General features: G+C 36.2%; 1 protein-coding gene across 1 annotated transcript in view; it reads right to left on the bottom strand.

Annotated features, from left to right (window-relative positions):
• Nucleotides 1-4,692: 4,692 nt before the first annotated feature.
• LOC139166560 (lebercilin-like protein) overlaps nucleotides 4,693-13,146 on the bottom strand; it is an 11,484-nt gene continuing 3,030 nt past the window's right edge. Inside the window, exons 3-7 of the mRNA XM_070750273.1 lie at nucleotides 10,040-10,177; nucleotides 9,395-9,488; nucleotides 8,046-8,143; nucleotides 6,436-6,559; nucleotides 4,693-5,752 (exon numbers count right to left, since the gene is read on the bottom strand). Of these exons, the coding sequence (XP_070606374.1) occupies nucleotides 5,157-5,752; nucleotides 6,436-6,559; nucleotides 8,046-8,143; nucleotides 9,395-9,488; nucleotides 10,040-10,177 (1,050 nt within the window). The 3' untranslated portion in view covers nucleotides 4,693-5,156. The remainder of the gene's footprint in view (nucleotides 5,753-6,435; nucleotides 6,560-8,045; nucleotides 8,144-9,394; nucleotides 9,489-10,039; nucleotides 10,178-13,146) is intronic.

Below are 13,146 nucleotides of genomic sequence, written 5' to 3'. Positions count from 1 at the left end.
AGACCTGGAGTATAAAAGGGTTGGTTCTAGCGACTGGAATGATCTTTTTGAATACTTTTTTCACTAGTATACTAATTTGAACATTTCTGAACACAATGATATGAAAATTGCAATGAAAAAAAATTATGCTTGTTTATTTGGCTCAGAAAATCCCGTCCCCCCGTTTTTGTGAAATTTTGTTCATTTTCATGTAGATTAGGCTGCAAAATCTTACTTTTTTGACCATCTTTGGCATTGAAATACTAATTTGAACATTTCTGAACACAATGATATGAAAATTGAAATGAAAATCAACAGGCCGCAGCCATGACCTGGATTAAGGACTGGATAACCCTTCGAGACAGAAGATTACTGCAATTGAGGGCTTTAATCTGGAATTTGGATGGCACTCCTATCTGTTCGGTGCAAAAAATAAATCATACAGCTTTTTAAAACAACACTATATAAGGAAAAATCTAATAGAAATCTGGTTAAAAATTAAAGGGCAACATTATGCACAACTACCAAATTGGATATCACCAACAGAAGCAATAATCTACCCAAATACAGTAGACACAAATAAAATACTAACTTACGAACAATTATTAAATGATGATATCCTACTACACACAATTCAAGGATTACGAGATAAAGGGATTACCATTGACTGGATCCATTATTTACAAATAAAGTCAAAATACAATGAAGATAAGAAAATAGGATTTCAATCAAACAATCAATTAGACAAAATATTATTCGGCCCAGAAGAAAAATTGGTTTCAAAATTTTATAAACAATTTCTTAATGTAGAAATGATGGAAGATCAGGTTAAAGGGCCCATGATAGCATGGGCACAAAATTTCGGCTACACTATTAATATTGATGAGTGGGAAAAATATGGACTATTAATTATAAATTGACAACATCTTCTACATATAAAGAGAATATCTATAAAATGTTCTACAGGTGGCATTTGCCACCAGCCCGACTCTCTAAAATGTCTCCAAATACATCACCAAAATGCTGGAAGTCCCAAAAGAAAATTGGAACTTTTTACCACACATGGTGGACTTGCCCAAAGGCCAAACAATTTTGGACTAAAATTAAAAGTCTTTTAGAGCAAATAACAAACTTACAAATTCCATTAAAACCAGAGTTATATATGCTCGGAATTATCAGGCAAAAAAAATTGCAAAAGAGGACAGATATCTAACAATACACATAGCTACTGCGGCCAGAATCACATTTGCGCAAAATTGGAAACTAAGTAATATTCCATCAACCTTAAATATAATAAATAAAATCTATGGAATTGCTGAAATGGATAAATTGACAATGGAAATTCGACAAAAAGACAATACAGAATTCTACCAGATGTGAAAAAGATGGTATAACTGGGTTGACCAAAAAAACTATTTAAACTATAATTACATTACGGTCAAATATGTTATTTACTAGCAATCTTGTTACTCTTTATTATTCCTTTACTATAAAATACTGAATATAAGTCTGAAATATACACATCCAAGACTCATGTAAATATATGAATATAGAAACCAATAGTGAAAGTTGTAAAAACAAGGCCAACTTGCAGGTTGGCAAATATATGTTTGTTTTATCTTTGTTTTGCCTTTTTTTCTTTTTTTCTTCCTATTATGTACGTATCGCTGTTTCCTTCTTTTTTCCCCTTCCTCTGTATTGTATTTGTCTTGTCTTCTTTTCAGTGTAAATAATTAATAAAGACTATTTTTTTAAAAAAATGAAAACATTTCTAAAAAGTGGGGTCTACTACTTTTTTAAAAAAAATATCTTTTTTCAATTGATAATGTTTTTATAATTTTATATCATAAACTCTCTTTCTATATTTATATTACTAGACTATATTTTTCCAGTTGTCTGATGTCTTTTGGCTTCTTTCTCAGCTTTTTAAGTAGCAACAGGTACTTAAAGGAATTACTGTAATATAATATTAGAATTGGGTGGGTTCCTATCAGTGCGATCCAGTGTGGGCACACTGGTAGCGGCCTACTGGTGACATCACAATGACATCACCAGCCCGATGAGGTCAGTGGCAGTCTTTGGGCACTGCCATCTTTAAAAAAAATTAATTTCTTCTGCACATATCCTGAAGCCGAGTTTCCGGCATTGCTCATCCATTGTCTTCCTACCTGCCCATCACTTGCTCACTCACTCACTCACCTCACTTCCCGGCTTGCCTTAAGGAGTCTTGACTTACTGCTGACTTCTCCTGTGGCTGCCAAGTAGGTAAGGTGGGCGTGGATGGTAGGGGATTAGGATGAAACTACAAGAGCCCCAGAAATGTCTGAGGCCTTCCTTGCCACAATTCCTGGGTCTCGTGTAGACTGAGAAGTTGGGAGCTGCTCCTCCTCTTCGTGAGCATGAAAATCGTGGTGAGTGGTACACAGCAGAGGAGCCAAATTGAAGCTCCGCTCTTCTCTGTTCTGCTGTGTAACCCACACACACATACCATATTTTCACACCTGCAAAGAGGAGCAGCAGCTCCCGGCTTCTCTGTCTACATGAGACCCTGGAATTGTGGCAAGGAAGGCCTCAGCCAATACTGGGGCTCGAGCAGACGCTTCAGTGTTTGGGGCAGGTTAGAATCCATCCGACAAGTTATGCCAGGAGAGAGTGCATTTGGTAGCAATCTCTCTCCCCAAAGTGTCAGGCAGCTTTTTTGGTATGAACCTTGCACAAATGACGGAGCTCTGGGGTGCCTTGGAATTTTGCTCTTGGGAGCTGCTAGATTAACCTCAGCCAAGGATTTCTGGGCTGGGGAGAACAGCATGTCTGGTTGGGGGGGGGGAAGGGTTTACTATAAACTCTACAAACTCTGCGACTTATGTGCGGCTTACTCAGTGAAGGGCTACCAAAATTTTTACTACCACATTGTGGGCATGGCTTATGCAGGAGGCCCTGCATTTTCTTTCAACTTCTTTCAGTGCAAATTGGGTACTCTGGGGTGGAACTCTATTTTTGCTACCCCACTGTGTTTCCCCCCCCCCCCCCCATCTAGGCAGTAGCCCATCCCTGGGCTTACTCCAAACCAGTGAAGGGCTACCAAACGTTTTGCTACCACACTGTGGGCGTGGCTTATGCAGGATGCCCTGCATTTTCTTTCAACCTCTTTCAGTGCAAATTGGGTGCTCTGGGATGGAGCTCCATTTTCTCTACCCCACCACGTCCCCCCCTGTTCTGTTGGGCTCTCTGGTAGACTCCTCCCAAAAATTCACAGGTACAAATTTCACACACACACACGTTTGAAAATTCAAAACAATGTTCTTTATAATGCAAATTCACTTAACCTAAGCCCTCTTTTGGTATAGCAAAGAGCACTCATCCCCAAACAAACTAGTAATTTGTAAAAGTCCCTTATCAGTTCTGCGATACTTAGCTTGCAGCTGTGAGGCAATTCGCAGTCTTTCTTCTTTCACAAAGTGAAACACACTTTGCTCTGGTTTAGTTTCAAAGCGGGGGAAAATCAGCACACAGAAGGTCAAAGTCAGTAAAGCAGTCACGAAACACAACGATCAGATAAACCTCCACAATGGCCAAACCCACAGGCTGCTATTTATAGCAGCCTCACTAATTACCACAACCCCACCCAATCACAGGTGGCCTCATTTTCTTTGATAATAATCTCTCAGTTATTGTTGCCTATGCATCGCTCTCTGCATGCGTGGCTGCATCATTAACTTTTGTTCTGAATCCAAGGAGGAGCTAGATAATTGATCTCCTTCTGAGCTGTCTGCCACACTCTCCTCCTCCCTGTCACTCATGTCTTCTTGGTCAGAGGAGCCTTAATCATCAGATTCCACCGGGGGGGCAAAACAGGCCTGCAGCATGTGGATGTCTCCCCCACATCCACAGTCCTTGAGGCAGAAGCTGGGCCAGAGCTAACCACAACACCCCCATCCAGGCAGCATCCCATCCCTGGTCCAAACTCTCTAGGCACATACTGTGGCTGATGGGTCTAATGCATGCATGCTATTTGCAAAGAAAGAGAGGTGGGGAAGGAAAGAAGGCGAGAGGAGGAAAGAGTTGAGTCCCTTTTGGTCTTCTTTTGTCTCATCTGAAACAGATTAGAGGGTAGACAAAACATTTCCCCCTTAGAAATGGGACATTTCTACTGATTCCTTGCAAGAATGCCTTTTGCTAAACGCTGGGCTGGCCACTCCCACCCAGTCACATAACCGGCAAGCCATGCCCACAAAATAAGCCACGCTCACAGAGCATAGTAACAAATTTAGGAACCCGCCCCTGCTGCATTCTAACCACAGTGCCACCATGGCTCAGTGGTTAGAATGCAGTTCAATCTTTGTTCCCATTGCCTGAATTACTTCATGTGATTTTTTTCTATAGTCATCCCAAAAAGCTCTTGAAGATTCAGCTACTCCTGATAATCTTTCAGATCTATCAGTTCTCTTATGTGTAACCATTGTTCCAAAATGTGACTAAAAGTAAAAGATTAAAAGTTATAACATCAATTCCAATTACTGTAGTCTACTAAAAATAATTATATTGATGGCGAGTTTAAATAGCTCCCTCTTTAGCTCCCTCATGTGGTGAAACAGCACCAGTGAATATAAGCTGCAAAGAAATATTCTCCTTGTTTGTTTCAAGTAAGAAAAAAGCTTCAAGGAAATTTTATTTAGAGGTAGTAATTGATAAGCATAAGTCATAAAACGTCTCTTTCAAAATTCCTTTAATATTTATGTGTTATAAACATGTGCAAAAAGTTCATAAATATGTTTTTATGATGTTTGTTATGATAATTATAGAAACTACTAATATATTATAATTTTAATACTATCTAATATCTACTATCTTATATATCCAAATTCTAATACTACTATCTAATCTACTATCTAATATTGTCTAGTTCTAATGCTATTCACTATCTACAATCTACTATGTCCCCGTTCTAATACTAGCTAATATTTAGTATCTAATATATCCTAGTTAGAATCCTAATTCTAATACTGTACTAATATCTATTATCTAATATAACTTATTTACAATTCTATTTAATATCTACTATCTAATAGTTCCTAGTTCTAATACTAACATCTGCTAGTTCTCCTAGTTCTAATACTGTCCATTATCTACTATCTACTAGATCTATGAATCACACAATCCAGGCCATCATTGATGTGTCAAACCTCGTCATGCCTTTTTTTTACTGGACAAAGGTTTTTTTCTCCCTTACCCTCCATGTTTAAATCAGAGTTTGGATCACTGCTATTCATGACGCAGTTTGAACCAAACAGTTTTTCAAAAAAAAGCCTTTCCTTTTCTGGCAATACCTTGGATCTGTCTTCTTCACTGGGAGTTGAAGGGGTTTCTTTTTGTTTTTCCTTAGGAAATTTGGCAAATGAGGGCTCATAATTGTTGACAGAATCTCCTATTAAGTCAACTATGTCACCCTGTTGCCTGTTCCGTGGTCTTCTACTATGTGTTATCTTTGGGCCTGTTGAAGGATATCCCCGATGTAAGTTTTGAACGGCCTCTGAAAATACATACTCTTTTTTAGAAGTTGGTGGTGTTCTACGCCTTTCTACTACTGTTGTTAATATGTCACAAACAGCTTCTTTTGCCTCTTTATCTTCTTTGTTTTTCTGTTTTTCAGCTGGTTCTTTCTCTAAGTTTTCAAATTCTGCTTTCAATAGATCCAACCCTTGTCTTTCTCTCCTGTTTCTGGGTCTTTCTATATTTTTTTCTACACTTGGGCAGATCTCTTCACTTTGTAATCCTGCAAAAAATGTTATTTCAACAGTAACTATTTAGAAAGATGCATTATTTGTTAGAGAAAACAACAGTGACAAAAGTACATTACAAGTAATCATTGACCTACGACCGCGACTGAAACCAAAATTATGTTACTAAGTGAAACATTTGTTAAGTGAATTTTGCCCCATTTTTCTATTTTTCTTGTCACTGTTGTTAAGTAAATAATAACATGGTTGTTAAATGAATCTGGTTTCCGCATTGACTTTGCTTGTTAGAAGGTCATGTAAAAAGATCACATGACTCCAGGATCCTGTAATGGTCATAAATATGAACCAGTTGACAAGCATCTGAATTTTGATGATGTCACCATGGCAATACTGCTTTGGTCATAAGTATGAAAAACAGTCAAAAGTTACTTTTTTTAGTGCTATTGGGACTTTGAATGGTCAGTAAATGAACTGTTGTAAGTGGAGGACCACCTGTATTATATCTAGTGTTACAAATTATTTAACCTTGTACCTTCAGTTTAAATAAACAGTCCAAGAAACATGCCACATTCTATATTTCTTCTGAAGAACAGACATTATTCACAGTCACACAGAGCAGTTATAAAATAAAGCATTATACCACTATTTGAATCATTAAGTAAAAGGCATGTCTTGTGTTTTTTATGGTTCAATATTTACAGTCATTTATGGTTATTACCCATGAATGTCCTGTTCAAAGTGTTGTGCCTTGGTAATTTTTCAGGGAGATGAAATTCTGTTTCAGGAGCAAGTGTTTTAGTCATATTAAATAATTCTTCCACCTCTTTGTTGGCTTTTGATTCCTAAAAGGTCACAGAAAAAGCATATATCTCTATGGGCATACTTTTACAAGTGTCATTAAATCTTCATTAATAGCCTCCCTTCCATGATATTTCCCGTTCTCTAATAAAATATCTCTCTAGAGTCTCCCAATATTATATTAACATGGTTTTAAATTCTAATCCAACATAGGAAAACATATATAAATAAAGACTTTATTTTATTTATTTGTTAGATTTATACCTCATTTTTTCTTCAATACTTCCATATTTCCTCCAATACTGTATTTTCTTACAATAAAAATTTCATATTATTTGACTGATAGTCACTAAAGTAAATTTGACTATGGTAAATTTGAAGTAAAGGTGGATTTGAACCTAGAATTCCCTTGAGGTAGTCAGCATTTTGATTAATACCAGAGAACCCATGATCCATTTGGTCCTTGTTTCAAAGATACCATCTTACCACATTTCTCAATGCCTTCAACAATAATAGAACTTCTAATGTATTGTCTTCACTAGAAAAATTCTTAGCAATTCTGGAAGATATTCAGGGATGTATCTGTCTTGAAAATAATCATGTTAATCTGTATATAATGGCCAAAAATAGGCAGCAGACCAAAATAAATATTTTGTGACATTTTGTTTAATGATAATTTTATATCATGAAATTTGCCAAATTTTAATTTCACAGGAACAATGGGTTCTGGATTTTGGACTATAAATTCACTTCAGGTACCTTGGTTCCAAAATGATTGCACTACAATGCACTAAAATTTACAGAGAGACGAACAGGAGAACTTTAAAAGGATATAGATATCACTCTGACTACCTTCATAAACAGAATCCCCAATAACTTGTCCAAAAGAAGCACAAAGTTTTAAAGAAATGAAAAATGCAGCCATTCCTAGCACAACAAACCCTATAGGAATCTCAGACAAGCCAGGAAAGAGAGAAAAAGAGTACTTGCAGGCATGTTTAATTTATTTAACATATTGGAATGTGATTGGGCAAGACACGAAATTAAGTCAATTCCCTTATAAGCCATTTAAAAAACTACAAAACTATAAATATTATCAAAGCCCTTGTAGAGTTTATTTAAAAATCCTACATATAATATAGCCGTTTCCTGCTCCCTATTTATGTAGGATCACTAAGACCCCAGAAAAAACTATATTTTAAGTTTAATGTTTAAATAGAAGTAGAACTGCCAGCCTCTTACTCTTAAAAAAAAAAGACAGGTATGCCAAAACCCTCTATGAACATGTACATTTGGGCATGCAAGTGCATTGGAAATAGCTTTGCTCGAAAGTTGCTTCAACTTTCTTTGTGGTTGACCTTCTCTTGGCATGTTTCTTCAGCAAACCACAATTAAACCATGGATCAGTATAAAATATCTAAAAATCTTACTACATGATACATGTTACGAGCAGGCAATTATTAGCAGAAACAGAGCTTACAAATGATCAGAAGTTAAGAATGATAAAAGTATTGTTCAGCTGTTCCATACCTCATGGAACTCACTAGGATGCACCTCAGGCTCAGGCTTTCGATGAATCCTGGATTTTGGGATAATATTAACTTGAATACTTTTGCTGACTTTAACAACTATGAAAAGCCAATAAATAAATAAATAAGCATGGTACATTCATGACTGACATTACTGAAAGGCAAGCGGTATTTTATTTACATGTTTTAAGTGATTTAGTACTTATGTTGTCATATCATTTTTATTGCATTTTATTGATCAAATAGCCACTTTGATTTGATGAAAAAGGCATCAGATTTTGGCACGGAATGCATTGCCCTGCTTAACAACCAGAATGTTTGCTTTAGTTTTACTAGGGTATAAAATCAGATTGGTCAGGAGAATGCCTTTATTTACAAACATCATAATCTACAATGGAAATTCTGAGCTCCATTACAGTCATAATCTATACTGGATAGCAGAAGCATGATGGGAAGATGTCAGATAATCCCTTCAATGGCAATAACAAAGGGATTATTTCATACTGCATGGGACTAGGCAATGATAAACCACTCCTGTATTTCCTTGGAAAATGCAGGGTTGAGACATAGTCTCCTTATTAATTTAGCCTATATGATGCACATACATGAGGGAGGCAGGATTGGGTGTGGCTTTAAATTCAGAGGAAGAAATAGTAATAATGTGATCTTGAGCATGTAGCTCTAGTGAGATGGGTAGCTACACTATATAAAATTGACAAAAATCTAAATAAATTTGCCTCTTCTTAATACATGATTTAACTCATTTATATAATGGCAATATGGCGTGAGGAAATAAAGCCATTTCAGTTCCACAGATAGACTTATATCCCAAATTAAAAGACTCCAGAAGTCATCAAAATATAAATCAGATTATGCCTAGGTATGATTGAACTATGATCTAAATAGTACACATATATACTAACATTTATTTTATTTATTTATTTTGTCAAACAATTATAGGTAATTGTTAATTTGATAATTTGTACAAATAATTTGTACAAATAAAACATTAGATAAGTAATGATAAAAAGTAACAAAAGAAGACAATAGGACAGGGACGGTAGGCACAGTGGTGCGCTTATGCACGCCCCTTAACAAAGGACTTTTGAATTTAGTGGGCTTTCTTAATAAATATCCATAAAACTCTTGTTCCTTTATCTTTCATTTCTAGAGAGAATGATGAGAGTGATCCTGTTTAATCAGGACTCATGAATAATAAATAATGAGCTCACAAAATGCAGTATTGCCATTTTAAAAGAGATTATAGAGCAATAATTTGAAATATTTTTGACAAGTCAAAGAATCATCATATTTTTATTTCACAATAAAGTAAGAAACAAACTATGCTACCTTTTGGGGAAGAAAATGAATCTTCTTTTTCTGGATGACCTTTACGAATCCGGTGTGCATAAATATTTGTAATGCTCAGTTCCCGTTCTCTTTCCTTAAGAAATGTATTATCGTTGATAATATAATTTATTGTATTAATATCAGTTATTTAGAGATCATACATTTCACTGTGTAACTTTCCCCAGTATTTGTCAAATACCTCCTTTTCTACAGATTCTGAAGGATAAAAATGTGTTCAAGTTTTTTATTTTTACAATTCATAAATGATTAATTAAATTTGATCTTAAAGGTACTTCCAAAATGTTTTGATACAATATAGTTATGACAGTAAAAAAGTATATGTTATTAAATATGCACTATAATTATGATGTAGATATTAACTGGAGCTCAATTTTCTATCAATACAGGCCTTATTAACATGTTTTCATATTACGTCACACTTTTCAAGTAGTATCTGTTTCTAGAAATGATAATGTGCAAATGGTCTAACATAAATTAATACATTTCTGCAATCTACAGTTTAGATAGTTACAGGCTGAAAGAAAGACCCATAAAACAAGATAGCCAACCTCAAATGAGAGTTTAATGAATAGCATCTTGGATGCCTTCTGTGGTAAGAGAAATGTAATTTAAGTTTCTAGATACCTTAAGTTTTTGCTTCAGTGACTCCATTTCTACTTGTAAATTTGCTCTGTTCGACTGAGCTTCAATGATCTTTTTTTCCTCAACTGCTAATTGACGACGAAAAGAAGCAGTGTTCAATGACAGCTGCTTTTCCAAAATCTAAACATATCAGAAAGAAACTATCAGTAAGATCATTGATTTTTTTTACAAACAAACATACAATATTGAATTAGAAATCAGAGGAAGACAACTGAAATTTTATCAAAGGTTTCCAATAAGTTATAATACTTGAAATGGGAATCAACCCATATTTTGAATAAAAAACTGAGAAAAGAATCTGTGTAATCAAAAATAATGTCATATGAGTCTCACAATCCGTTATGCAGATTAAGGAGAAAAGAAATAGATAGAGATCCAGTTACATGTTACAAGATAGGCTTTTAATTTATATTTATTGGTGGAAGAAATAACTATTCCCAATCCTTAAATCAAGATCACTGTACAGTGGTACCCCTACTTACGAATTTAATTTGTTCCGTGACCACATTCTTAAGTAGAAGCAATTTTTCCCATGGGAATCAATGTAAAAGGAAATAATGCATGTGATTGGGGAAACCACAGGGAGGGTAGAGCCCCTGTTTCCTCCCAGGAGATTCCTAGAGAGGCCCCACGGAGGCTTCCCCCTACCTTTTCTGGTTACAGTTTCGGAGGCTTGGGTTTGTAAGTAAAAAACGGTTATTGAGAAGATCTTGAACACCCGGTTCTTACGTAGAAAAGTTCATAAGTAGAGGTGTTTGTAGTTAGAGGTAGTTGAAAAATATGAATAAAAGAACATTGGATTTTATTCAACATATCAGTAAAGAAAAAGGAGTATTTTTTTATTTAATATATCAACATTACAAGTTTTACTGTATCCTTCAGAGGATAAACCTAATACTAACATAAAGGGGCAAAGAAGAGGAGGAGGAAGAGAGGACAGGGGTTATTATTTCTATAAAATTGAGTAATATGAAAAATGAAAGGAAGTGTGAAGAGAAACATGTTTGGCTCAACATCCATTCAAAACACCCAAATAGTGTTTTCCAACATTGATCTCTGATCGTATGATGAAAATGACATAAGAAATTACCTTAGCTACACTGCCCCTATCAATTTGAATACACAATTCCATGTTTGTTTGTTTGTTTGTTTGTATTTATTTATTCATTTATTTATTTATTGGGTTTGTATGCTGCCCCCCTCCGAGGACTCAGGGCGGCTCGCACCATATCAAGAAACATAACAATACATAAATAAATAATATAATATAATAATAATTATAAATACAATACATAAAAGAAATCTAATTTACTTTAAAAAACTAATATAGATTGCTAAAAAGTGTTAAAACCCTATATACAGACATACACTCTCTTCAGATTCAATCATTCATAATATTGGCCAGAGACAATCTCATCGCTCAGGGCCCCCATGCCTGCCAGCAGAGGTGTGTCTTCAGAGCTTTATGAAAGACCAGGAGGGAGGGTGCGGTATGTATCTCTGGAGGGAGTTCGTTCCAGAGGACCGGGGCCACCACAGAGAAGGCTCTTTCCCTAGGTCCCACCAGATGACATTGTCTGCTTGACGGGACCTGGAGAAGGCCAACTCTGTGGGAGCTAACTGGCTGCTGTGATACATTAGTCAGAAGATGGTTCCAAAGGTAGTCTGGTCCTAAGCCATGTAAAACATGTCTAATTATAATCTTCCCCTTATTTTCCTACAGTCCTGTTTTCCAACAATGTTTGTTTTATATCTAGATATTTTGATTTCATTGATTGATACAAAAATTTATCATTAAAATCTTTCACATTGCATAGTTGTGTAGCTTCTTTTTGTGTTTCAAGATTGATATAAGGTTTGTAAAACCTGGCATTATACAGAAAGTTCTTACTGTATCTATTTTCCTAGAGCTGACCTGAAGGAAGAAGTCATTGGTAAAAAGTTGTACAGTTCCCAGCTTGACAAGCTAGATATTGTCAGGAAAGATTATGTTTTATTGGTAAAGGCCAGGGAAAAGTATTCTACCAATGACATTTGAAATTATTATCTCTTCCAACAAATAGCAAACTTCTGAAGAACTGAAGTATCTAATTGATGGATAACAATTTAAGAATCTGACTGAATGGATTTCCTTGTAAAATAGAACTTTGAGGAAGCTGTTCTTGTTTCTAAATTTTGTATGTGCAAAATAGATGTTTCTGCTTGAGCAGGTTTCTTGTTAATTTTAATATCAAATGAATCTTGGAAAGTTGAGGATGGTGCCTAAACAGTGAAGGGCTGCAAAAATGTTTACTACCACACTGTGGTAGTATTTTGTGCGTCTGGCGTGCCGGCCATGTGACCGAGGGGTGACTTAAAGGTGGCCAACTTGATGTCACTCGCATCAAGGGTTAAGGTTAGGGTCGTCACCTCAAAGAGATACAATTTCCCTATCTATTTACTATTACTGAACATCCAAAACATACTATTTAAATCTATGTATATATGCCAAATATGTACATACACATTAAACACAGGCACATAAAATATACATTACCTACCATATAAACTGTACGCGTATATGGTAGGTAATGCTCACAGTCACTCATGCCCTCATCACCTTGAGGCTCGACTACTGTAACGCTCTTTACATGGGGCTACCTTTGAAAAGTGTTTGGAAACTTCAGATCGTGCAGAATGCAGCTGCGAGAGCAATCATGGGCTTTCCCAAAAATGCCCATATAACACCAACACTCCGCAGTCTGCATTGATTGCCGATCAGTTACCGGTCACAATTCAAAGTGTTGGTTATGACCTATAAAGCCCTCCATGGCACCGGACCAGATTATCTCAGGGACCGCCTTCTGCTGCACGAATCCCAGCGACCAGTTAGGTCCCACAGAGTGGGCCTTCTCTGGGTCCCGTCAACTAAACAGTGTCGTTTGGCGGGGCCCAGGGGAAGAGCCTTCTCTGTGGCGGCCCCGGCCCTCTGGAACCAACTCCCCCCAGAGATTAGAATTGCCCCCACCCTCCTCGCCTTTCGTAAGCTCCTTAAAACCCACCTCTGTCGTCAGGCATGGGGGAACTGAGATACTCTTTTGCCCTAGGCC

This window comes from Erythrolamprus reginae, chromosome 4, assembly GCF_031021105.1.
Source record: "Erythrolamprus reginae isolate rEryReg1 chromosome 4, rEryReg1.hap1, whole genome shotgun sequence".
Classification (NCBI taxonomy): Eukaryota; Metazoa; Chordata; class Lepidosauria; order Squamata; family Dipsadidae; genus Erythrolamprus; species Erythrolamprus reginae.
Note: the sequence above shows the minus strand (reverse complement) of the source record. Positions and strands in the feature narration are given on the sequence as shown.